Genomic DNA, 24,982 nt, shown 5'->3' with positions numbered 1-24,982 from the left:
CCATTTATTGAAGGTGACAGGTCACCCATCATCCTGAGACACAAACCGTATCAGTGACTTACAGAAATACAAACTAACTCCTGGTTTTTCTTCTCCTATTGCCACACACCCTCCAAAATTTGCCCATCGTAGTCAAGATTGTTTACGATACTGAGTTTCATGGAAAGGCTTGCAGATCGCTCAGGAATTTATGTGACTCAACATTTGGCTCTCCTGGGTGTACCTGACACTGAGGCCTCTGAGGCCCTGACCGTGGAGGGTTTCTGGGCGTCCTCTGTGTCTGTCGTTCGTTTTTGGATGGAGTTTCTGTCCTCTGACTTGGTTCTGCTCACGTGTGTTCCTCAGGCAACCCCAAAGGAGCAATGATCACTCATCGGAACATAGTGAGCGACTCCTCTGCGTTTGTGAAAGTGACAGAGGTAAACTTTGGGATGTTGCCATCTTTCTTCATGTTCACTGGTTGGCATTAGGCCTCGAGAATGGAAGTGGTAAAGGCAGGGGAGAAATGAGTCTGTTGTGCTTTTACAGTATCTCCTATCCCAGTGGGGGGGAAATAACTCCCTTAAGTTGGCAATGAAACGTTAGCTGCTGCTGAAGGTTTTGAGTTGTTATTACTTTTATGGTCAGTTTGACTTCCATTTTATCAGAAGGACTAAAGCCTCGAACTTCAGTTGCTATCCAAGTGTCTTAGTCTGCGTGGGCTGCCATAACAAAAGAGCCCAGACTGAGCAGCTGAAACAGCAGAGTTCTGGACGCTAGAAGTCCATGATCAAGGTGCCAGCAAATTCGGTTTCTGGTGAGGGCTCTCTTCCTGGCTTGTAGACAGCCGCCTTCTCGCTCTGCCTCTCGTAGCCTTTCCTCTTGTGCACAAGGAGGTTGAGAGAGGTCTCTGGTGTCTCCTCTTCTTACAAGGACACAGGTCCTTTTGGATCAGGGCCCCACCCTTATGACCTCATTCAACCTTAATTACCTCCCAATGGCCCTATCTCCAAATATGGTCACATTGGGTCAGGCCTTCGGCATATGAGTTTGGAGGGGGCTGGTGGGGGGGTGGGCACCATGCAGTCCATGACACCGAGGGTATATTTCAAACCTGCGCTTTAGAAAGTTGCTATTGAACAGCGTGAGCCTCTCTCTCAGACCCTTGGCACGGTTTGCGTAATTTGCGCGCTCGGTCTCTGTGGGTTCTGTCTGTGGCAGGAGCCTGCGCCTCTTGGTTGGGGAGAATGGGCATCTTGCCGGTGTAGAAGGTCCATCTCACTGGCACTTAAACTCACACCCTCTGAGTCCCACACCCCTCCCTTGGGATATACTTTCCACCCAGGAGTCAACCCTCACTGCCTGACCAAAGCACCTTTCCCTTTCTAGCGGGCCTTCAACGAAAGCTTCAGGTGCATCCGTGGCTTGTGAGACAGATGGTCACAGAACTTTGTTTAAAATACTGTATTACTGGGGCATTCTCAGCGTCGTAAAAACCTCTGGTCATACTAATGCAGGTGATGTGTTGCACTAAATCAGAAAATCGAAAACTGTAAATAGCATCGAGTCTGATTTCTTATCACATGGCAGTTTCCCACAGAGAAGTACTGGTTTGGATGCAGGTCATCCTGGCATGAAATTGATCTCAGGTTGGGCATGTCCAGGCTACCCCACGTGCTCTGGGACTCCTGTGCTCAGTCCGGACCGGCTAATGACACGTGCACCCGGTGCAAACCCTCGCTGTGCCGGCCACAAGGAGCCGAGCATGGAAACCAGGTGTCCCCACTCAGTCCAGACACAGACCTATTGCCATCCGCGCGTCAGGGGAAAGCAAATCCCTGGCGCCAGCCTAGAGTTTGCGTTAAACAAACCGGGATGTATTTCGTGGGTGAAGGGGGCTTTATGGTAAAGCTGTTGATCAAACTAAAATACTCCAGATGCGCTTGTGCTGTAGATAAAAGGAGCTTGGAAATCCAGTTTCTCTGACCTTCTCTCCCGCTTCCCCTGTACAGCATAACATGCTGTCTTACGTTGGACTGGATCTCATATTTCCACAACATAACACGCTGCCTATGTTGTGCTGGATCTTAAGTTTCTTACCGTTAGGTGGAATTGAGCTTGCTGGGTACTGGGGTACTATAATTTTGAAATAATTAATGATTAGAGCTCACGATCCCCTAACATCCCAATTTGGACAAAATATTTCTTATTTTGGCTAAAGTCCCGAGTGCATTCACTTTGTCATTAGAAACGACCTCCACCCGATCTGAGTAGCTAAGGTATTGCTTTTCACTTCGCTCCTTAGTGAGAAATAAGTGCAGATCGTAAGCCTAAGCCTTTCTCCTGAGTGTTGAGGGATCGTGTGCTCTAAGGGACGTGGGGAATTACTGGAATCTTAATGCCTCTCTGCCTGCTGGTGTCTTTGCTTACAGAACTTTGTCAATCCCACCCCAGATGATACTCTCATCTCTTTCTTGCCTCTTGCCCATATGTTTGAAAGAGTTGTCGAGGTAAGGCACTGAGTTTTGTTTTCCTTGCTTGCTTGTTTGTTTGTGTTCTAAGTTGTTGTGTTTTACAGAAGGTACTTGGCCTGAATGCCAGTGACACACACATTTCGTTTTTACCACTTGCACACATGTATGAGCAGCTCATGCAGGTAAGTTTGACCTCACACTGTCACCATGCGTAGTTCTTTGCCGAGCCCCGTTTTAGAAGTGGTGCTAATTATTTAAAAGAGTATCATTTTTTTTTTCTGGGTCTGGCTACTTGAACTTGAATCATTCATTTTAAAATTAGAAGCTCAGACTTTTGAAGGATATGAATGTGGACATGATTCCAGAAAGATGGACTATAAAAGTAGAACTTTTATGAATACCATTCTGTAAGGGCCTCTGCTCTGTGAGAAGTCTCGTTTTTTTATTGTTCTTGTTCATAAATGCACAAGTTGGCTTAGGACTTTTTTTTCCACCAAAATTCTAAGTGACCTTGGAAAAGCAGGATGACCTTGACCTTTGCCTGGGCTCCCAGTGCACAACTGTGTGACTAGTTTAAAAACTGGCCAGGAGCCACCTTTTTCCCTTCTTGGACAGTTCTGGGTTGTATTCTGTTGTTTGTGTGTGCGTTTTTATGGTTTTTTAAAAACCTTTATTGTTGAAAGTATTACACATGTCCCCCTTTTTCCCCATTGATTCTCCCCGCCCGCCCCCTCGGGATTGTATTAGAGGAGAAATGAGCAGCATTCCTTTACTTAGCAAGTCTTGATTGAGCAGACCCACGAGCCACACCCTGTGAGGTGTTGGTGACAGGTGATTACCAAGGCTCCGCCCTTTGATTGCCTGCGCCCTGTGGGATTTCCTCACCCCTGAGGACCAGGGATCTTAGCTCCCATCTTCCGGTCTTCCTTCCGCCTCCTGCACACCTCAGGAGAGCTATGAGCTTAGCACGTGAGGTCAAATGAGTTGATAATGGGCCATGTGTACCTGGAGGTAGTGTTAGAGTGTGCCTGGGCAGCGGGACACACGGACACAGCCTCTGAGCTTTCATTTTTAAGCAGTGAACCCTGGTGTGCCTTTCTAGTGGTTTCTGCTTTCAGGCTTGAACCATTTGACCTTCCATTGCATCATCATTTTTTTTATTTTTATTTATTTTTTTTATTTTTTTATTAATCCTCACCTGAGAATATGTTTATTGATTTTTTTTTTTAGAGAGATAGGAAGCGGGGGAAGAGAGAGAGAACCATCAATTAGTTGCCTCCTGTACATGCCCTGAGGATGGGATAAAGCTCTAACCAGCTGGGCCACCTGGCCTGGGCTATTGCATCATCTTTTTCTTTTTAAAATTTGAAAGAGGCAGACTACTTGCCAAGTGCACATGGCTTGCCAGTACAGTTTGCATCCAATAGGAAAATATTCATGCAGTAGGTTGTAGCTGAATGACAAGCCACACTGGTATGAGATGTCCTAGTGTCTCAACTGCAACATATTCAGTGGCTTTTTAGAGATTTTTAGTTATCCTCCTATATAATAAAAGGCTAATATGCAAATCGACTGAATGGCAGAACGACCAGTCGCTATGACGCACACTGACCACCAGAGGGCAGACGCTCAACGCAGGAGCCCCTGGTGATCAGTGCGCCCCCACAGGGGGAGTGCTGCTCAGCCAGAAGCCAGGCTCATGGCTGGTAAGAGCAGTGGTGGTGGTAGAAGCCTGCCCTGCCTCCACGGCAGCACTAAGGACCCCTCAGGGGATGTCCGCCTGCGGGGAGCGGGCCTAAGCCAGCAGGAGGACATCCTTCAAGAGGTCCTGGACTGCGAGAGGGTGCAGGCCTGGCTGAGGGACAGCCCCCCCCCCCAGTGCACGAATGTCATGCACCAGGCCTCTAGTCCTCTCTAATAAAGAGGGAATATGCTAATTGACCCTCATGCCATCGCAAAGATGATGGCACCCACAGCCAATAAGGAGGGAATATACTAATTGACTGTCCCGCCCTCAAAGATGGTGGTGCCCACAGCCAATAAGGAGGGAATATGCTAATTGACTGCCCTGCCCTCAAAGATGGCGGTGCCCACAGCCAATAAGGAGGGAATATGCTAATTGACTGCCACACCCTCAAAGATGGTGGTGTTCAGTCCCCTCAGCCCTGCCGCAGCGGCAGGCACGCGGCAAGGCCAGGCCAGCCCCCAGGCGGGCCCGGATGCTCTGCACGCCTGCCTCCGGAGTCCCCCAGTCCCCTCAGCCCCCCAGCCGCCCAGGTCTGGCCCAAAGCACAGGGAAGCCCCCCAGCTGCCCAGGGCCGCCTGAGGCACAGGTAACCAGGGCCGGCCGAGGCTTGCGCTGCCGGCAGTGGCAGCAGCAGAGGTGTGATGGGGCGTTCCCTTCCCCTGATCACCGGGTCACCTCCCACCCCTGAGGGCTCCTGGACTGTGAGAGGGGGCAGGCCGGGCTGAGGGACCCCCCTTCCAGTGCATGAATTTTCACGCACCGGGCCTCTAGTATTCAAATAAAAGAAAATGAGACTCTGATAAGATTGGACTGTGGGTAAGTAGCTAAGCTTTTGTTTTGAGAATAACTCAGACCGAAAGTGCCTGAGAGACTAAAAACACTTGGATTCTTTAATACCGTGTCATTCAGTTAACAGCAGAACCTCTGTGATCCTTCCCAAACCAACATACCCTAGTTTCTGTTAGGTGCTCATCTTCAGGATGACCCAGAGAAATGCCCCATTTCCATGTTGTACAGTCACTGAAGGATGTAAGAACCGATTTTAAAAAGCTGCCTTAAATGTAGATTTCTGGAAACTGCCCTGAAATGCTACAACCATGTGTGTGTGTGTGTGTGTGTGTGTGTGTGTGTGTGCGTGCGCACACACACACAACCCCCCACTGCAGTGCTGCAGTGTTGGTCACGTGTTCTTCCCCCTCCAGTGTGTGATGCTGTGCCACGGGGCGAAAATAGGATTTTTCCAAGGAGATATCAGGCTGCTTATGGATGACCTCAAAGTGCTTCAACCCACCATCTTCCCCGTGGTCCCGAGGCTGCTGAACCGGATGTTCGACAGAGTAAGTTCCAAGCACAGAGCAGAGGCCGAGGGCTGACCCCGAGTCTTGGGCTTGAGTCAGGCTTGGCCAGGCACCTCTGTGTGACCTTGGACAGTCCAGTTAGTCTCACGAACTAGAGTTTACTCATCTGTAAGACCAGAATACATTTACCTCGCAGAGCTGTTTTTAAGGAGAAAATACATGTTAACACACTTATAAACATGAAGGCGAATGAGGTGTAGGTGGGAAGTCATTTTATTTCTATAATTAACTCTTTGAGCCTCTGTTTTCTCACCTGTACAGTGGACTGTTGCCTCCTCCACCTGCTGTCTGTCTCACGAAGTTGCTTTTTGCATCACATGAACACAGTAACTGTGAAACGGTTTTATAAATTGGAAAGCTCCGTGTACATGTAACATATTACTCAGCCACCTTGAGAGGAGTGACTAAGCCAAACCAGGGACGGAGAAGGCCAGCCCCCTGCAGGGCCCTTACAGCGTGGAGCACGCAGCCAGGCAGGGTCAGCAGGGGGCGGGCCGTCTCCACAGTGAGTTTGGACTGGGCAATGTAGTGCTCTTTATTTTGAGGCATGGCTCCTGCCATCTATGAGAACCTACTCATTTTTTAATGGTTCTTCTAGAAAAAACTTTTAAAAACAGCTCTACACAATTTACCCACTTAAGGTGTACAGTGCATTCACAGAGTTCTACGACCATCCCACAGTCCATTTAGAACATTTTTACCACCTCAAAAAAAACCCTTTCCCTACCCTTGAGCAATCATCCTCCACCCTGCTACCCGCCTTTACCCCTAAACAAAAAATAATCTGCTTTTTGAAACTATAGATTTGCCTATTCTGGACTTTGATATGACTGGAATCATGCAATGTGTGTTCTTTTGTAACTGGCATCTCTCACTTAACATGTTTTCAAGGTTCTTCCAGGTTGTAGGGTGTATCTGTACTTCATTCCTTTTAACAGCCAAATAATATTCCACTGTATGGATGCAACACATTTCATTTGTCCATCCATCCATTGATGGGCATTTGAGTGGTTCCCACTTCTTGGCTATTATGAATAGGGCTGCCACGGACAGATTTCTGTGGACAGGTGTTTCCGTTTCTCTTGGGCAGATACCACGGAGCGGAATTGCTGGGTCATGTAGCTCTCTGTTGACCTGTTTGAGGAGCGGTTTTCTAAAGCTGCACCCTGTTCCATTTCCACCACAGGGCCTGGGGGCCAGTGTCCTCACACCATCCCCAGCACTTGTTGTTATCTGACTTCCCGATTCTAGGAGTTGTGACGCCTCCTTCTTTCCTGACTCCGTAGATTTTTGGGCAGGCAAACACCACGCTGAAGCGGTGGCTCCTGGACTTCGCCTCCAAGAGGAAAGAAGCGGAGCTGCGCAGTGGCATCATTAGAAACAACAGCCTGTGGGATAAGCTGATCTTCCGCAAAATACAGGTGGCGGGTCGACTCCCTGTCCCTGGTCCTGGGGACTGACTGGGGCTTCGGGGTCTCTGTGAGGGCTCTTCCTGAAAGAGACATGTGACGCTAAGAGGGAGAATGACACCTTGTCACTAACTCTGGCACGTGGCTAAACATTAAGGACAAAGCCATTACACAAAGCTCAGGATCCAAGATAGATCAGTAGGATTGTAGCGATCGAGCATGGAAAAGGAACCAGGGTATTGTAGCCTTTCTTACTCTCCATTTGGGTTTACTTTTCTGGAACAAGAATGTCACTCCTGAGGTAACTTTTTAGGCATGAGTGACAATAACATTATGTCTAAAAAATACCCAAAGTGTGGGAGTTGCCACAGATCCATCACACTCTTGTTCTAATCCCTTAAGATACCAGCAAGAGGGGGTGTGGACTTACTTCCATCCCAGCTGAAAACAAATGGTACGGTGTCGGGTGGAAAAACACCCCCTGGGTGTTCCTCTCCGACCGCCGGTGGATCTCTGCAGAGAGCTGGGGGCTCGGGGACAGGGTGCCTGCAGAGAGCTGGGGGCTCGGGGGCGGGGTGCCGTGGAAGTGTCTTTGAGGAGCCCGCCGACTCCCAGCCACTTAACCCTTTCTCTCTGCCTGTCTTTGAAGTCGAACCTGGGAGGGAAGGTCCGGCTGATGATCACGGGGGCCGCGCCCGTGTCGGCCACGGTGCTGACGTTCCTGCGAGCCGCGCTCGGCTGTCAGGTGAGTGGCTCCACGCAGCCCGTGGTCTCAGACCTCGTCCTGCCCAGGGGTCTTCTTTCCAGAGTCTTTCGCGTTCTCCCGTGGGGGTCTTCTTTTTTAAAAAAATATATTTTTATTGATTTCTGAGAGGAAGGGAGAGGCAGAGAGACGGAAACGTCAACGATGAGGGAATCATTGATCAGCTGCCTCCTGCACGCCCCCCACGGGGATCGAACCCACAACCCGGGCATGTGCCCTGACCGGGAATGGGACCGTGACCTCCTGGTTCATAGGTTGATGCTCAACCACTGAGCCACGCCGGCCGGGCTGTCTGATTTTTGCTTAGGCCACCCCCTTATTCCCAGGCTGCTTAGAGAGGAAGTGGGTATGTTTGACCCCAGGCAGCGCCACGCGCTTGTGTCCACACTGTGTGGCGCTGTCTGAGGGTCAGGCAGGAGGGTGTGGGGGTGGTAAGGGAGAGCCACTCGCACACCAGAGCCTGCCTTCAGGGGGCAGGAGACAGCAGAGACCGGCTGACACAGAGGACGTGGCGGTGTGTGTGTGTGGGGGGGGGCCCAGCTGGCGAAGCCGTGCCTTCCTGGGTGGCCCGTGTGCAGGGGACTGTCCTCCGTGTCAGGGTCCTGCCTCGCCTTCCGCGGTCACAGAGTAGACAATGAACGTGGATGGGCTGGCTTTGGCGTGAGGGTGGAGACGTCTGGGTGCCATAAGAAAGCACGTCGTGGTACCGAATGAATTTACCAAACAGGACATGCAAAGAGGTTTCACCCCGGGGGCCGTTCTCAGGGGTCAGGGGAACTTAATTTCTGTGCACGTCCGGCCACGGCGCCCCCTTCTAATCACGTTTCCTCTCCTGTGACCCAGTTCTACGAAGGCTACGGACAGACCGAGTGCACGGCCGGCTGCTCCCTGTCCATCCCGGGAGACTGGACGGCAGGTACGGTGATTGGCGGGACAGGCCTTGTGGACACCCTGCTGTTCGGAGTGGGATCGAGTGCGTCGTTCATTGGTCCTTCCACCTCCTCCCCCGAGTGCCGTGTCTCAGCCGCGAGGCCCCGGGGACACAGGCTTGTGAATCAGGGCGCCAGAGCTGGGTGGCGGGGAGACCGGCCCAGATCCGGAAGGCGGCGGCTGCAGGAGGCGCTGCCTCCAAGCGGGTTCAGACCAACAGAGCCTGCCAGGAACTGACTGGGGCTAGTGCTCTGCGGTGACCGGTTAAATGCACCGTGTGTGCTGTGCTGGGTGTGAGGCTGCAGAGAGAGAGGCAGGTCCTTGTTCCCAGAGGGACGAGGTGGAAGCAAACACAGAAACAGTGGGTTCGGCCCCAGTCCTGGATGCGGGTCTCTGTTGGGGCCTGAGATGTACATGGCGTGTATTTCATCCCAACAACGTCCCTGTGGGATACGTCCTGCTCGCTCAGGGGACGACGGGTCGTGGGTTAAAAGCATGTAAATGACGGGTAAGAACTGGCACGGAATCCTGCTCCGGGGCCAGGGTTCCCACCCAGCCTGGCCACACCCTCCCGTGCGGCCCTGCCCACCCGGGGCGCTCTGCACTGCGTGAGCCAGTCCCTGGCCTGTGTGGGTGTTCCCATAGGGCCACCAGGTACGGCAGGGACTCGAGCGTCCAGCATGACCCAGGAGCATAATCTGCTCGGTGGGCACCGAGTCTGTGACCCCTCTCCATGGCGTTCATGGTGACGCCTGGTGCCCTGCCAGCTGCTGGCTTTGGAATAGGGGTCTCTGTGAGCTGAAGTGATTAACACGTAGGGAGAATTACTCAGTGCTTGTGCAACATATCTAGTTTCTGTCACTTCCGCGTGGGGTACAGACCCCACCCCACCAGCCTTTGGCAAGGCAGTTCAGTTCCCTGTAAAGAGAAGCATCGTCCTGTCTTCATAAACTTCCACATAAAGCCTGGTCCTCCACACTCAGGAAATGGGGGTCCAGAACTGGGCAGGGGGGTGGGGGGCGGCAGGGTGGTGGTGAGAGAAGAACCACGGCCTCCTGTGTTCTCTTCGCACAGAGAACTGGCAGAGGGGCGGGCCTGGGACCAGAGGGGCCCGGGGAGCGGGTGTGGACAGCTCGCCTCCAGGTGTCCGTGGAGACCTGAAGATCAGCACCCAAATCGTTCGCACTTTGGAAAAGAGTTCAGGGCATCACACCTGGGACAGGTCCCTGGAGACTTGGACGTTTCCAACGGCCTCTCTTTTAGGAGTAACTGCCTAAATCCGTGGTCGGCAAACTGCGGCTCACGAGCCACATGCGGCTCTTTGGCCCCTTGAGTGTGGCTCTTCCACAAAACACCACGGCCTGGGCGAGTCTATTTCGAGGAAGTGGCATTAGAAGAAGTTTAAGTTTAAAAAATTGGGCTCTCAGAAGAAATTTCAGTCGTTGTCCTGTTGATATTTGGCTCTGTGGACCAATGAGTTTGCCGACCACTGGCCTAAATGAACTTGTCAGGGGAGTCGGGCTGCAATGCAGGAAGCGGAGTGCGTGCCAGCTGCTCTTGGGAGCAGGCCTGTTGTCATACCGTGATTTGGCCTAAGGATAGCCCAGCCCCAGGACTGACCATTCTCTCACTGCACACAGGCCACGTCGGGGCCCCCATGCCTTGCAATCTGATAAAGCTCGTGGACGTGGAAGAGATGAACTACCTGGCTGCCAAGGGCGAGGGCGAGGTGAGCGAGGGCCCACCGTCCCTCCCGTCCTTGCTGTTTCCTGGAAAGCCGGCGTGACAAGTGCGGTGCCCCTGCCCGGCTCGGTGTCACCAGGGCCTCTGAGCCACTGAGCGTGATTCCCCTGGTGGTCCTGGGTCAGACTAGCTTCTTCCTGAAAGTCATTTCTGTTTAGCTCCCAGGGGCGGGTGGGAGGGGCCGCTAATGCCTCCTTCTGCCAGACATGCTAGGGACGGGGGCCCAGGGGCTCGCAAAGGCTCCGTGGCCTGAGTCCTGGCACAGCTCCTGCCTCAATGCCCTGGACGCCTGCCTGTGAGTCGCTGCCGCTAGGCTGGGGGATTGGGAGGAGAGGGGCTGGTTACCTCAGAGGGATCTCGTCCCCTCGGGCGCCCTCCAGCAGCTTGGAGCGGAGCCCAGAGCAGCATTAGCCCTGCAGCTGGACGGCAGCTGAGGCTCCTAGACAGGGAAGTGGGGCCCTGGAGGCGCCCCAGCACCCTCGGGTCCTGGAATCCAGGGCTTCTTGCTAAAGGTCGGGACATGCGTGCACACACGCGCGCACACACACACATACACACGCACACACACGCACACACACGTCCGGGTTCTCTCTGGAGAAGCCCCTGTGGATGCTGCTGACGGGCCACCTCCCGGGTGTTGAGGGGTGGCTGACACGCGGGCGGGCAGGTCTGGGGTGCACAGCATCAGGACTGGCCCACTGTGGGGAACGATGGCCGCAGCACGCGAGTCCACAGCCCCCGACAGAGGCCCCAGGCCCTAAGGGAGTGTCTCCTGTGCCGAGGGCTCCCCGGTCTCCTCTCTGCGCAGCTTCCAAACACACCTCCAGCGGGCGCTGTGGTGCCTGCGGTGCGGGTCAGCCGTGCTGCTCCTCTTATCCGGAGGTGCCCCTCCGGACCCCTCCATCCCGCCCACCCCGCTTTCCCCTCAGGTGTGTGTGAAGGGGCCAAACGTCTTCCAAGGCTACCTGAAGGACCCGGCGAAAACGGCGGAAGCGCTGGACAAGGACGGCTGGCTGCACACGGGGGACATCGGGAAATGGTTGCCGGTGAGCGCGCGGTCGCCTCCCGTCACTGCCCTGGAGGGAAGCGCACGCCCCGTTGCCGGGCACCTGCCACGCGCCGGAGGCCCCTGGCTCTCCCTCCCTTTGTCCCGGGGGTGGGGGCAGGCCTGTCCCTTAGCAAGCGGTGCAGGAGCCTCACGGGACTGGGCGGAGAGGTTCATGATGGCAGACATGCCATCGGTTCTGGCTGCTGCTTCGTGTGACGTGCAGAGAGCTGTGCTTTCCCGGTCAGCGCTGTGCCTGGCCAGGCTGTAGGTGAGCAGGTGGCCGTGGCTGACCGCCAGGAACGAGGGCAGGATCTGAACACCTGGGTTCTTGGGTTCCTCCTCTTAAGAGGACAGGCACCTCACAGCTCAGACCGCCGCCTCTCTACTTGTATCGGAGCCATTTACTGTAGAGAAATCCCAGACGCCATTGAGGAGCGGGAGGCTTAGCAGACGCGGCACCCGGGGATTTGGCCAGTTTTGCTGCTGCAGTAACAGCCGCTGCCTTTGAAAGTCATTAACAGTGTTTAACTGCAAACGCTGAAACAGCTAATGTAATTTTTATGGTGTATTGTTTGATTCTTACAGATCCAAGGTGCTTAACGCTGTGACATTTGTATTGAGTTGAAAAAGGCCTCCCTAATTAATTCAGATTTCAGATACCCACGCTCTTTAGGAACAAATTAAGTCCCTCTTCCCGGGTTCAGGAGGGTTAAGCATCGGTTCTCAGCCTGGCGCTGGCGCTGGCTCTAGCCAGCCGAACCTCTGTGCCCTGGAGGCTCCTGTTGAAAGCGGAGTTGGAGGATGGGGCGGGGCTGGGGTGGGGGTGGGGAGAGCCTGGAAGTTTCCAGCAGACCTTTCGGAAGCTGCAGTGGCCCCTGGTGGGGATGGGTGGAAGTCGGGGGGCACTGCTGGCATTCGGCTGGTCTGGCCGGAGATTCCGGGTGCCACAGTGTTATGTGGGCAGGTGACCAACGCTTCCCGAAGGGCCAGGAGCCCTGGGACAGGGACAAACCCTGTCGTGTGGGAAGCATTACTGAGCCCTTACTCTGTGGGAGGGCGAGTCTGCGTCTCTGCTCTCGGAGCTGAACTGGGGGCCGGGGGGAGCCAGCTGTGTGTCCCTGGTTCAGGAAGAGGCTGCACGGAGCTGGCCACACTGACAGCAGCCCCCTGTGGGTGAGCATGGGCTCCGCCGCATCGCCCCTCTCTCCCTGCTTGGCTCAGTGGCCTTGGGCAAGTCCTTAGTCTCTCTAAGCCTCAGTTTCCCTCTCTGTAAAACGCGATGGTAACCGACCCTGCCGGGCGTGATGAGGACGGGACGAGGGTGCCGTAAAGCGCCCTGTGCAGGGTGTGACCCTGGGCGGGGGCAGCCTGGCCACTCGTCGCCCTCCTCTCTGGTGGACAGAATGGGGCCCTGAAGATCATCGACAGGAAGAAGCACATATTTAAGCTGGCACAAGGAGAGTACATAGCGCCCGAAAAGATCGAGAACATCTACCTGCGGAGCGAGCCTGTGGCTCAGGTGTTTGTCCACGGAGAGAGCTTGCAGGTAGGTGCCTTCCGAGCCGTGGCTCGGACGCCAGGCGTGGCGAGGCCTGTCCCCAGGGCCGAGTGCGACGGGTGGGCGGCTCTCTCGCCTGACCTGCTGGAACGTTACGGGTGCATTGGTGGTCTTCGCTGTCGGGGCTTCTCATTCAGAAAAGTTTCTTCTTTCACTTTCCACATTTTCATTTTACCCGGAGCCATCTGGTGTACCCAGGGAGGCTGGAGGAAGGATACTGGGGAGTGGGTGGAAACACGCTCCCAGTTTAATTCTGAGGGAAATGTTGACATGGATGATACGAAAGTTTAGAGTTTTCAAACTTACTGACCCGACTCATTTATGATCTGCCCCCCACATCATCTGTGAGCCAATGGTGGCAGTGAGCCAGCATGTACTGAAAGCTGAAAACCAAGGTCAGTGTTGTAGTGAAACGTCTATTTGCCAAAATGTTAGGCAGATGGTGACAAGGGAGAGAAGGGGACCTCGTCCCTGAAGGTCAACCGCTTTATAAACTGGAGCTTCTTAAGTAGCTTTAGAAGAATGTTTTCTCGCCCTGGCCAGTTTGGCTCACTGGATAGAGCATCAGCCTGCGGACTGAAGGGTCCCAGGTTCGATTCCGGTCAAGGGCATGTACCTTGGTTGCAGGCACATCCCCAGTAGGGGGTGTGCAGGAGGCAGCTGATCGATGTTTCTCTCCCATCGATGTTTCTAACTCTCTATCCCTCTCCCTTCCTCTCTGTAAAAAGTCAATTATATATATATATATATATATATATATATATATATATATATATATATATGAATCTTTTCTCATAAAAGAAAGCACCTGTTTCCTTTGACCTAGAATCTTACCATGCCTGCTACTTGTTATTTATTTCCTGCTCTCTACCACCTGTTTGCCTATTTGACCCTGTTTTATTTTTGAAAGATATACACAAAAGTAAATAAAAAGCAGGGTCTTGTTAGATTTTGATCGCCAGTGGTTCTCTGAGGACGTGGTCATGAAATTCCTGCTGCCGTGGACTTAGAGCCAGGAGCTCTGTCCTGGCCGGGGACAGGCTGGCGGCAGGGTCTGCAGCCTGCGTCAGTGTCCCCAGGGTCTGCGATGCTGGAACATGGGGGTCAGGCCAGGTAGTAACCCACCTGTCTGTGTTAAAGGCCTTTCTCGTGGCGATCGTGGTCCCCGACGTGGAGACGCTGGGCCGCTGGGCGGGGAAGCGAGGCCTGGCGGGGTCCTTCGAGGAGCTGTGCCGCAGCAAGGTAAGGGCGGGGCTGAGGGCCGGGTGCGCGCGGCGGGGGGGGGGGGCCCTCCCCCCGGGGGGGGCCCTCCCCCCGGGCTGCGTCTCATTCTCCGTCTCCTTAGGAGGTCAAGAAGGCCATCCTGGAGGACTTGGTGCGGCTGGGGAAGGAGTCCGGCCTGAAAACATTCGAGCAGGTGAGACCCCCGAAGTGCCTCAGTTCTTGTAACACACAGGGGGGGTGCGGTGAGGAGGGTAATGGGGTGGTTGGCGGGGAGGGGGTTCTCTAACGGAGGGCGGACTCTCTTCCTGGAGGTCAGGGAACCTCTGACCTCTGTCCTCGGAATGCCGCCCTTCCCTTGGTGAGAGGTTGGGGGGCCAGAGGCGAGAGGGTGGCTGGGACCAGCATCAGGGCCTTGATCCCCTGGGGGCTGAGGTGCTTGTGGGACTGGGGTTCACCTGCCCCTCCTCCCGTAATAAATAGCCTTGCTGATTGGCAGGTCAAAGGCATCTCGCTGCACCCTGAACTGTTCTCTATCGAAAACGGCCTCCTGACCCCGACGATGAAGGCGAAAAGGCCGGAACTTCGGAATTATTTCAGGTCACAGATAGACGAACTTTATTCCACCATCAAGGCTTAAGGAGGAGGGGCGCTGGGAAGAAAGCACACACCTCCACCGTCTTCTCCTGGTGGCCTTCACGTTGGGATGTGGCTGCAGAGCACAGGGAGGGCGCCGTGTGACGTGTGCGCTGGGTTCTTGTCATAGGAACGTTAGAGGACGTGGGACCTGCCTGGCCGTCGCCCGGCGGGGCAGGCCGTGCGCCCCTGTGGTGACACACCATTTCCAAAACGAGCCTTAACCGTTGTCAAGGGAAACTTCACATGTGCTGGGTTCTTCGCGACTTCCTCGGGGCAGACGGCCACGTGGGACTTCTGTCTCCTGTGTTTCTCACCAAGGGACTAGGACTTGCTCTTTCTGAATGTCTGCTGCTTGCTGCAAACCCGCGGCTGCCGCTGCCCGGGAGCGTCCGCGCCCTGGAAGGGACTGCCCCTCACGGACAGCCGTCGGCCAGAGACTGTCACACGCGGACCAGAAATGGTCTGATCCCTGTCACCTCCCTGCCCCCCCTCCCCCCCCCACACACACACACACAGGCTCACGCCCCTCGGATGGAGGCCTCTGGAACACCTGCTCTTCCTCCCCGACTCTGTCGTTCCTGTTGGCAGGATGGCCCGACTCGGGACCGTGTGGACGCTGAGTCTCGGGCGCGGGCGCTCCTAGGGCGCGTGGGTTCGGGCGCCCACGGAGCAGCGTGCTCTCGGGCTCCTCTCCGCCCTCCCCCCCCCCCCCCCCATCCCCGGGGCTGTGAGAACATCTGCCTTACCCTCCACCGCGAGGACAAGCATTTCAAGAAGGAAAGACTCCCCTGGCGAGACCACGCTCAACTGTGACGCCTCAGCACCTGTCCACGTCGTCTCCACCGAGCACCCTGTCTGTGATGGCCCGCGGGTTTACTGTGGTTCTCGTGTCAGAAGTTCACGTTGTGGTTAACCGGCTCTTCCCCAGAGTAAACTCTCAGGCAAGGCGTGTCCTCGAGGCGCTAAGGGAGCGGATAGACGCGGCCACCAATGGAAATGGACGGTAATAAACGCGCTCTCCTGCCATCACGCTTCCCGGCTCCTGTGAAATGTTTCTGCAGCCGAATCCTCCAATCCTCGGGTGGAAGGCCGGCCCTCGCTTCCCCGGAGCCACGCCTCCCGGGACCCCTTTAAGTTAATTTGGGAAACAGCAGCATTTCACGTCCCACGATCCTCCGCCACGTGCGGCCGGAGTCAGTTGTCACGCACTCGAAGCGGCCGCTTCTGGGTGTGGGCACGCGTGGCGCCCAGCACAGGCGTGGCACTCACGTCCCGTCGTGTGGCACTCTCCGTAGCCTAACCCGAGTGTGTGTTCCTCACTGCACAGACGTCAGTAACTCGTCACCTGGGGTTTGGAATGTTTGCTTTAAGTGTTGGCTCTTTCTATGTTTTATAAACCAAAACAGAATTTCCAAACCAATGAAGGAAACCAAAATAAATATTTCTGCATTTCACGGGAGTGGAGCGTCTGTTTGCAGGTCGGGAGTGACATTGGGGCAGCAGGCATGGCCCTGGGCCTCTGGGGACACTGCCTCCTCCTCCCCACCCCCACCCCGCCTCCCCCTCCTCTCCCCAGCCCCCTCCTCTCCCTGACCCCCTCCTCCCGCCTCCCCTAATGCGTGGTGCACAGCTCCGCTGCAGGCCTGCGGGGTGTGGAGAAGAAGCCTGTGGTGGGAATAGGAAGCATCGCCTTGGAAATGCTCTCTTTGCTGGAAAAGCCCCTTCAGGAGATGCCGCTGGAGGGGTGGTTCCGTGCTGGGCCGGATTCTGCTGTTTAGTCCGCCCCGGACTGTTCTCTCCCCGGCTTAGAACTGGCCTCGGAGAGCAGCGGCCTCGCCTGTGTCCTTCCCTCTAACCCTGTCCTACGCTGTCCTTGTAAAGATGTCCCTCTCCGTTGGTGTGAATTAACCAACCCTCAATTTCTCTTTAAAACTTTTCTCTTTTGCTTTTGTTTTTTTATTGATTTCAGAGAGGAAGGGAGAGGGAGAGAGAGATAGAAACACCAATGATGAGAGAATCATTGATCGGCTGCCTCCTGCACGCCCCCGACTGGGGATCGAGCCCACATCCTGGGCATGTGCCCTGACCCGGAATCAAGCCAGTGACCTCTTGGTTCATAGGTCGACATTCAACCACTGAGCCACACCACCAGGCTGTCCTCAATTTCTTAGCATGTTGTGTGTAAGCCAGTCTCCCCCTTGGAATTTCTTAGCGTGTTGTGTGTAACCCCGTCTCCCCTCGGCCCTCCCACCTGGGGTTTGGTGTGATGTTCGGCTTCTTCCTCTGAAGCGCGAGCCCCGTGCACATCTCCGCTGGGGCTCCTCGTCCCTCTGCCTTTTTCTCTCAGTGTCAACACCCTCCTCTTGTCTGTTCTCCCCTCCTCTCCCCTCTCCCTCGTGCCTTTCCTCTCCCCTCTCTCTGCACCAACTCAGCACTTGGAAACGAGCAGGTGTTCATTAAACAAGGCCTGTTTGAACAAATACCTGAATTTTTTAAACAAAATCCCTCTGTGTGATGAAGCTGATATAAACACTGTATTTTTAAAAAAGTATACAGTAAAATACACATAATACTTCCCACCTTAATCACTTTGAGTGGCATGAAGTGTGTTCACACCGTTGTGCAGCCAACAGGGCCATCCGTCCGTCCCCAGCGCTCCCTTCGCCTTGCAGAACTGGAACCTCCCTCCCTCCTCCCTCCTCCCTCCTCCCTCCTCCCTCCCCCTGGGCGGCCACAGGCTACTCTGCCTCCAAGACTCGGACTTTTTTCTCCAGGTGCCCACACAGACGGGGTCGTCCAGCCTGTGTCCGTCAGTGACCGGCCTCCTTCCCTCAGCACGGCGTCCCCCAGGTCCGTCTGTGCTGTGGGACGTGCCAGCAATCCCTTGCGGAGGCTGAACAATATCCCACTGTGTGTGTGCACCACGTTTTGTTGATCCACTCATCGTGGGTGGACATGCGGTGGTTCCGCCTTCTGGCTGATGTGACTAACACGGCTGTGAACATGGGTGGGCCCTGCCGTCTCAGACCCTGCTCCCATTTCTCTGGGGTATCCGTCCAGAAATAGGGTCATCGGATCAGACAGTGATTCTGTGTTTGCTCTTTCTGAGGAACCGCCATACCGTTTTCCACATTTCACATCAGCAGTGCGCTGGGGTTCCAGTTTCTCCACGTCCTCACTTACCCTTGTTGGTTTCTGCGTTTTGTTGTGTTTTTTAATATATACAAACGGCCACCCTAATGGGTGTACAGTGGGGTCTCATTGTGGTTTGGATGCATTTTCGTGGTGACGGTAAAGTTGAGTGTCCTTTCTGTGCTCAGGGGCCATCTGTGTGCCTTCTTTGGAGAAATGCCCAAGTCCTTTGCCCATTTTAAAAATTGGGTTGTTTGTTTTTATTGAGCTATAGGAGTTCTTTAAATATTACGAGTATTAATCCCTAAATACTTCCCAATTCTTTTTTTAAAAAAATACTTCTTTCTTGATTTCAGAGAGGGAGAGAGAGAGAGAAACATCAATGATGAGAGAGATCATTGATTGGCTGCCTCTTGCACGCCCCACACTGGGGATCGAGCTCACAACCCGTGCATGTGCCCTGACCCGGAATCAAACCCTGGCCTTCTGGTTCATAGATCAGCGCTCAACCACTGAGCCACGCTGGCTGGGCCCTTCCCGGATCTTAACTTCCATGGTGCACTGTTGGGACAGTGCCCGCTGCCCTACAGCACAATGATGGTCCTCCACCCCCCAAATCAAAACTGCGCCTCCAAAGCCCGTGGTCTGTGTCTCGGACCTTCTCTCCAGCCAGGACAGAAAGAGGAACGAGGCCCCTGTGTGCTAAGCTCCTTGCAGGAACTGCCTCTCAGCGGCTTGGGGCACAGCCTGAGCCCAGAGGCCCAGGTGGGAGGTGCGGATGGAGCCGAAGTCGCCCTGCTGTCCTGAGCTCATCCCTGCAGCCCAGCCGCGACACACCCTCACTGTCTCAGCTCCAAAATACGGTTGGTTTTTAAGTATATCTGGCATTTGGTAGTTACATATTTTCGTCTCACTCTCAGTTATTAGATTCCTTGGAATAAGACCAAGAACTAAGAGGTGTAGAGGGTTGCTGCATGCCAGGCACTATTCATAGCATTTTACACAGATGACCCATGTCATGTTACAACCCCCCAAGCCAAATGCGACCACTGTCCCATTTCACAGACGAGGACACCGGGGCACGCCAGCCGTTTGATCCGTGTCGGCCCGGGCAGGCCTGGAGCCAGGCTGCCTGGCCTAGAACAGCCGCGGCCTCGGGCTGTGGACGCTCTGGTCTGCCTTTGGCCGCGAACTTGCTGACCAGACGTGTCACTGGCTGCTGCTGGTGCCAGCGGCGCCGCTGAGCTTCAGGCAAGAGGCTTGGGTTCCTCAGGATTGGTCTTTGTCCCACAGGGGCTCCGACCCCTGCACGGACGTGTGGTCCGGGGTCTGGCTCATCCAAAGTGACACGTGGCTGCTCTCGGTGACGCTGGGAACCCCAGTTCATTAAGGACCCAGACTTTGGTAGGATCAGCGGCTCTGCTTCCCGAGGAAGCCAGGGGGAGAGCCGGTCACAGACAGGCGGCAGGTTCACGAGGCCCCTCGGAAGGGACTGGATTTGCTGTGGGCAACACGCCACGCCGCACTCTTCGCGTAGGTGCTCATGTCCTTCTCACCACGCCTCGGAGGGGCAGGGGCCGTCAGCGGGACCAGGGCTCCAGGACACCCGGGCAGCCAACAAGAGGGCCCCAAGCAGAGCCCTGGTGCCCTTGGTACTGGAACGAAGCTGAAGGAGGAGCCGAGCCGTGCAGGGAGCGAGCACGGCCTGTGGGAGCAGCGGGGACCAGGGTGTGCGCTCCCTGAGCCAGAGAGGAAAGCGCTCAGGGCGGGGCGGGGGGTCAGTTACGCCCCCAGCTCCCAGGCCGCGGGAGGGGGAATGCGGTGGGGGCAGGAGTGGCTGCTGGGCTGGCAATGAGCCTGGTGGAGCAGGCGGAGGCAGAACCGGAGTCGGGGAAGGGCGGACAGCTCCTTTTTTTTCTTTTTTGAAGTTTTCCTGTGAAGGACATTAGAGGAAAGGATGGTGCCCTGAGAGAGATGGGAGGCTGAGAGGCGGGCTCCTGTGTGCTGGTGGTGCAGGTGTTTAAGACGGGACATGGGAGAGACCACAGCATCATGCTATGCCCATGAGAAGGGTCCTGGGGAGTGTGTGGGGGGAGGGAGGGAGGGAGAGATAAGGGAAACTGTGCAGAAAAGCGGGGAGGCTGCCCCTGGGAGGGGGAGAGCTGGGAATCCCTTCCATCACAATGTGTGTGTGTTGGGGGCGGGGGGGGGGGGGATGTGGAGGTGCGTACGCACAGGTGTAAGTAGATCCTGGTGACGTGGGCGGGGGGGAACAGTGGGGAGCCTCTATCTTTTTCCCACCGAAGTGCTGTCCTTGTTATGGACGAGGAAGCGGGTGGCCGAGCTGCACTGCGTGACGCCAGCCTCGCGCCCCGGCCTGCTGTCCTTCCTCTCGGAGGCGTGGTGCCCCCAGCGCCCTGAGCATCCTGAGCCCCGATCGATCGGGGTGTTGCCATTAGTCCTCAGGGGCAGCCAAGCCCTCCAGGGCGAATACGCCTGCTCACCGGCCGAGTCCCCACAGGGGAGGAGAGGAACTACCCGGAGCCGGGACTTGCCTTTCCGTGTCTTCATCCCACGTCCACGCAGCACAAGCCGAAGGGAAGCTGGCCGGTCCCAGTGCTGGCAGAGCAGGGGCCCGAGAGCCGGAGGGCCCGCAGCACCTGGAGAGGGGAGGGCGGTGGGTCTGTTAGAGGAGCAGACCGAGTGCCTCCCAGCCGCCCCCCCCTGCTCTCCCCCTCCCTCCTCCCCCTCCCCACATGGAAAGAGGGTGGGCACTGGGTCTCCCAGCAGCGCTGCCCAGCTCAGCTCAGCTGGCCCCACGCCCTGTGCTGGAGCGGGTGCCCACGGCTGTTCGGACGGACTCACTCCGCTCAGCGTGGGCCCTGGGGAGCGGCCCCCGTGGCTCACTGCCTGCCCATCCAGCACAGGAGACATCAGATCCCCAACCCCCACCCCCCCACCCCCGCCTTCGCTCCCGCACGCACTGAGGCTCGGATGGTGTGTGTTGCTGGGGAATTCTCAGCCCCGTCTTGGGGTCAGAGGGGCTCTGTTCCTGGCTGGGAACAGGTGGGGTTCCCACAAATACATGCTGCATGGCCGTGCTGGCCACTCTCTGCTGCCGAGGTTTTCAGGGGGGCGGACCTCTGCTGTCAGGTTTCCCTGACAGGACGTGTCCTTGCTGACCATTGAGGCTGCTGCGATCCCCCCAGGAACCCGGGGCAGGCCTCCTGCTTCGCCGTGGCTTGTTGGGATGGAAGGGGGAGAGGGGCGTGCCGTCGGTGCCGGCTGCAGGGGCGCCCACGCGCGCGGGACACACGGGAGGCGCGTGTGAAACCAGTCGGCTCACATTCTGCATCAGGCAGCGTGCAGACGCAGAGGAACCCCGTTTCTGAGAGCCCGGGTTCCCACACCCCCGATACTGCTCCCTCCGCCCTGCCTCTGCCGCAGCCCGCCCCGCCCGCTGAGCTGTCCTGGGCGGGCCTTGGGCGGTTCCAGACACCGCCTGCTGCCTGTCCCCTGTCCGTGAGCTCCGGCCACTGCCCTCCGCCCCTTGTCCCCGGAGGGGCGCTGGCCGGGTCCTGCTGGGCGGCGGCACCCGCTCTGGACTGACCTCCTTGTCCGGATGGGTCCCAGGAGCTCCCTCATTTTCCCAGACTCAAGCAACAATGGTTTTCTGAGTCACAGTCTTGCCCCGTGGTCCCCTGCTCTGTCATTCAGAGGCTTCCGAGAGCTGAGTCCGAGCCGCTGAGGTCTTAGGTGGAGGGGGGGGGGGGGCGGGGGGCTTCTCCAACTTACTGTGCACCCCGCCCCCCCGGGATCGGGAGGCTCAGGTTCTGATCCAGTCATTCTGGACTCGGGCCTGAAACTCTGCATTTCGAATAAGCTCTGGGCGCTGCTAACACTGTAAGGAGCTGGGGGCCCTGCTGTTTCCCTACCCGCGGTCGGCAAACTCATTAGTCAACAGAGCCCAATATCAACAGTACAACGATTGACATTTCTTTGGAGAGCCACATTTTTTAAACTTAAACTTCTTCTAACGCCACTTCTTCAAAATAGACGCGCCCAGGCCGTGGTGTTTTGTGGAAGAGCCACACGCAAGGGGCCAAAGAGCCGCATGTAGCTCGCGAGCCGCAGTTTGCCGACCACGGCCCTAGCCTCATCTTTTGCTGTGTCCCCAACTCTGTCCCAGCCACACTGAGCTTCCAGCTCCCAGAATGCTCCCCGCCGGGCCTCGGTGCAGGCTTTCTCCCAGGAGCACGCTCTTTCCCTGGCCTGGCTGGCTCCTTCCTCCTTCATCGCAGGTACAATGTGGGTGTCACCTCCTCTAGCCTTCTCTGACCGGGGAGCTCAGTGGTGTGCGGTGGAGGGGGGAGGTGGTAGCGATCCCTCTACCTGTGGCAAGGTCAAAGGGGAGAGTGAGCGAGCCTGGGTGTTTCAGGGCAGCAGCCGGAGAGTGGGGGAGCTCCGTCCTCCCGGAGAAGGTCACCCCAAGGTTCTCTGTGCCCCGGGGTTCGGGAGGCCTGTCTGCCCTGAGCTCGTCAGTGTCTGATGGGCCTCCCACCGCTCGGTTCCTGGTTGAGCAGGAAGGACCCCTGAAGTAAAGACCGGAGTTGCCCGGGACTCTGCACAAGGCCAGCCGCACGCCTGCCTGTGTAAACGGGGTGTCCTGGGAGCAAGGTCACCGAGAGGGTGAAAACTTTTAGGAAAGTTCTCGACCACCGCTTGAGTGAGAGTCACGGAGACACGTCTCTACTGTAGAAACCTTATTCTGGGACCCCCTCCTCCCTGCTTTTCTTAAGAAAATAGTTTAAAAGGGCTGTCCTTTTAGTTTATTTTCTCTGCTCATTTGAGCTGTAAAGTTACTTCCCAGGCAGGCTGGAAGTCAGCTACTCCCTGGCTGGAGAAGTCCTGGAATTTGCTGGAATGCACCTGCCGGGACCCCTGCCCCAGCCCCAGCCCTGCAGGGCGCTGGGAACGGAATCTGAGACATGTGACTGAGTCAGACCGATTTAGCCATGTGATCTCAGCTTGGCAGGGGCAGTGCCAGCGAGGTCTGGAAAAAGTGCATGAGTTACAGGGCAAACAAGCGGACCCGTCGCTCAGAGCCAGGGAGGTGGCAAAAGCATGTGACCCGTGGAGGCATCTCCCTCTCGTGTCCCTGCCGTGGGCGACAGTGGAAAAACCTTCCTGCCCTCCAGCTTTCAGGGACGCCGAAGAGGACGTCCTTTCTGAACTCCGTTTCCTCTTTCCTTAAAGGGGACATCCCGGCACAGGGCTCCTTCCCGGCCTCACCCTGGCCCGCCGGCCGGGGAGCGGGGAGTCTGTTTTGCTGCATCATAATCACAGATGTTGAGCCGTTGGTCTGTTTACAACAGATAACGCCTTTCGTTTCTTCCTGAGGAAGACTGCCAAGATTGGCGGGTTATTCCCATGTACCAGTCATTAGTCGGGACTGTAGAAAGTTAAAAAGCAACGTCAAGAAATCTGACAAGTAGCCCAACCTGGTTTGGCTCAGTGGATAGAGCGTCAGCCTTCGGACTCAAGGGTCCCAGGTTCGATTCCGGTCAAGGGCATGTACCTTGGTTGCGGGCATGTCCCCAGTAGGAGGTGTGCAGGAGGCAGCTGATCGATGTTTCTCTCTCATCGATGTTTCTAACTCTCTCTCCTTCTCCCTTACTCTCTGTAAAAAATCAATAAAATATATTTTTAAAAAAAGAAAAAAAAATCTGAGAGGTAAACTGTTCTCTCTTTCATAGTAGAAAATCATACTCTTTTTAAAGGAAACTTACAGGAATGGATTTGATCAATTAGGGAAGAAGATAATGCACAAGAAGGAGGGAAATGAGTTGAGCAAGGGCATTGAAGACATCGAGTCTTATTCATCTTGAACTGACTTTGAACTGATATTTACAGTGTCTGCACACCAGTAGCTCTGGCCTCCAAATACATTTTCAAATCTCCTGTCCCGTTCTTTATCTGCCCTCTAGTGGGCACATGCTGAACAGAAAATTCAACAGGAGAGCTTGCTAGAAAAAAAGCAGAGGCGCAATAAGAAATGATAAGCCCTTCTCTATACTAGTATCTAGGGGAGGCAACTAATCAATGTGCCTCTGGCACATCGATGTTTCTCTCTATCTCTTCCCCTCCCTTCCATTCTCTCTAAAAATCAATGGAAAAAATATCCTCAGGTGAGAATTTTTAAAAAAAGAAAAGATGACCAACTCCAGGGAAATGCAAATTTAAAAAAACAATAGGTACTATTTCAATTCACTAGTTAGGTAAAAATGTGAACGTCTTAAAAAGTTCTAGGTATCAACAAGTATATGGAGCCAAGGGTACTTTTATACACTGCTAGTGAGGGTGTAAATTGTTGTCTACACAACAATGTGTAAAAGTTGGCATTATCATGTAAAGTTGAAAATGCCTTTAAATAACGAGGTGAAGTATTACTACTGAGTCTCTCCTTAGAGAAACTCTTAGACATGTACCCTGCAACACACAAGACTGTTTAGTGCGGCATGGTGGTAACAGCAAAAAACAAACAAAAAACTGAAAACAACTGATGGATCCGTACCCAGGAGAGTGGATACGTACAATGTAGTATATTTATGTAATGCATTCCAAAGAATGAAAATAAACTACAGCCACGTACAGCAATGTGGATAAATCATAGCTTTGAGTAAGAAACCGGTTTGGGTCAGTGGTTAGAGCGTCGGCCTGAGGACTGAAGGGTCCCAGGTTCGATTCTGGTCAAGGGCATGTACCTTGGTTGCAGGACATCCCCAGTGGGGGGTGTGCAGGAGGCAGCTGATCGATGTTTCTAACTCTCTATCCCTCTCCCTTCCTCTCTGTAAGAAAAATCAATAAAATATATATTTTTTAAAAAAGAAAGAGCACTTGTAGCATACATACCAAATGTTCATATAAAGTTTAGAAACATACAATAATTAACCCATCATTTAGGGATATGTGCTTGATAGA

At 55.1% G+C, this 24,982-nt stretch overlaps 1 protein-coding gene across 4 annotated transcripts in view; it reads left to right on the top strand.

Moving 5' to 3' along the window:
- ACSL1 (acyl-CoA synthetase long chain family member 1) overlaps positions 1 to 16,318 on the top strand; it is a 61,213-nt gene extending 44,895 nt beyond the window's left edge. For 3 of the 4 annotated variants that reach the window (XM_079778455.1, XM_079778457.1, XM_079778456.1), the window contains exons 10-21: positions 346 to 419; positions 2,412 to 2,489; positions 5,403 to 5,537; positions 6,845 to 6,979; positions 7,617 to 7,712; positions 8,574 to 8,646; positions 10,301 to 10,389; positions 11,333 to 11,449; positions 12,854 to 12,997; positions 14,150 to 14,251; positions 14,355 to 14,426; positions 14,730 to 16,318. In XM_079778455.1, coding sequence (XP_079634581.1) covers positions 346 to 419; positions 2,412 to 2,489; positions 5,403 to 5,537; positions 6,845 to 6,979; positions 7,617 to 7,712; positions 8,574 to 8,646; positions 10,301 to 10,389; positions 11,333 to 11,449; positions 12,854 to 12,997; positions 14,150 to 14,251; positions 14,355 to 14,426; positions 14,730 to 14,870 — 1,256 coding nt within the window. In that variant the 3' untranslated portion in view covers positions 14,871 to 16,318. Of the gene's footprint in view, positions 1 to 345; positions 420 to 2,411; positions 2,490 to 2,557; positions 2,636 to 5,402; positions 5,538 to 6,844; positions 6,980 to 7,616; positions 7,713 to 8,573; positions 8,647 to 10,300; positions 10,390 to 11,332; positions 11,450 to 12,853; positions 12,998 to 14,149; positions 14,252 to 14,354; positions 14,427 to 14,729 lie in introns of all 4 variants that reach the window. The other variant, XM_079778458.1, reaches the window with a different exon arrangement.
- The last annotated feature ends 8,664 nt before the right edge of the window (positions 16,319 to 24,982 follow it).

The sequence above is a fragment of the Cnephaeus nilssonii genome (genome assembly GCF_951640355.1).
Source record: "Cnephaeus nilssonii genome assembly, chromosome: 8".
Classification (NCBI taxonomy): Eukaryota; Metazoa; Chordata; class Mammalia; order Chiroptera; family Vespertilionidae; genus Cnephaeus; species Cnephaeus nilssonii.
Note: the sequence above shows the minus strand (reverse complement) of the source record. Positions and strands in the feature narration are given on the sequence as shown.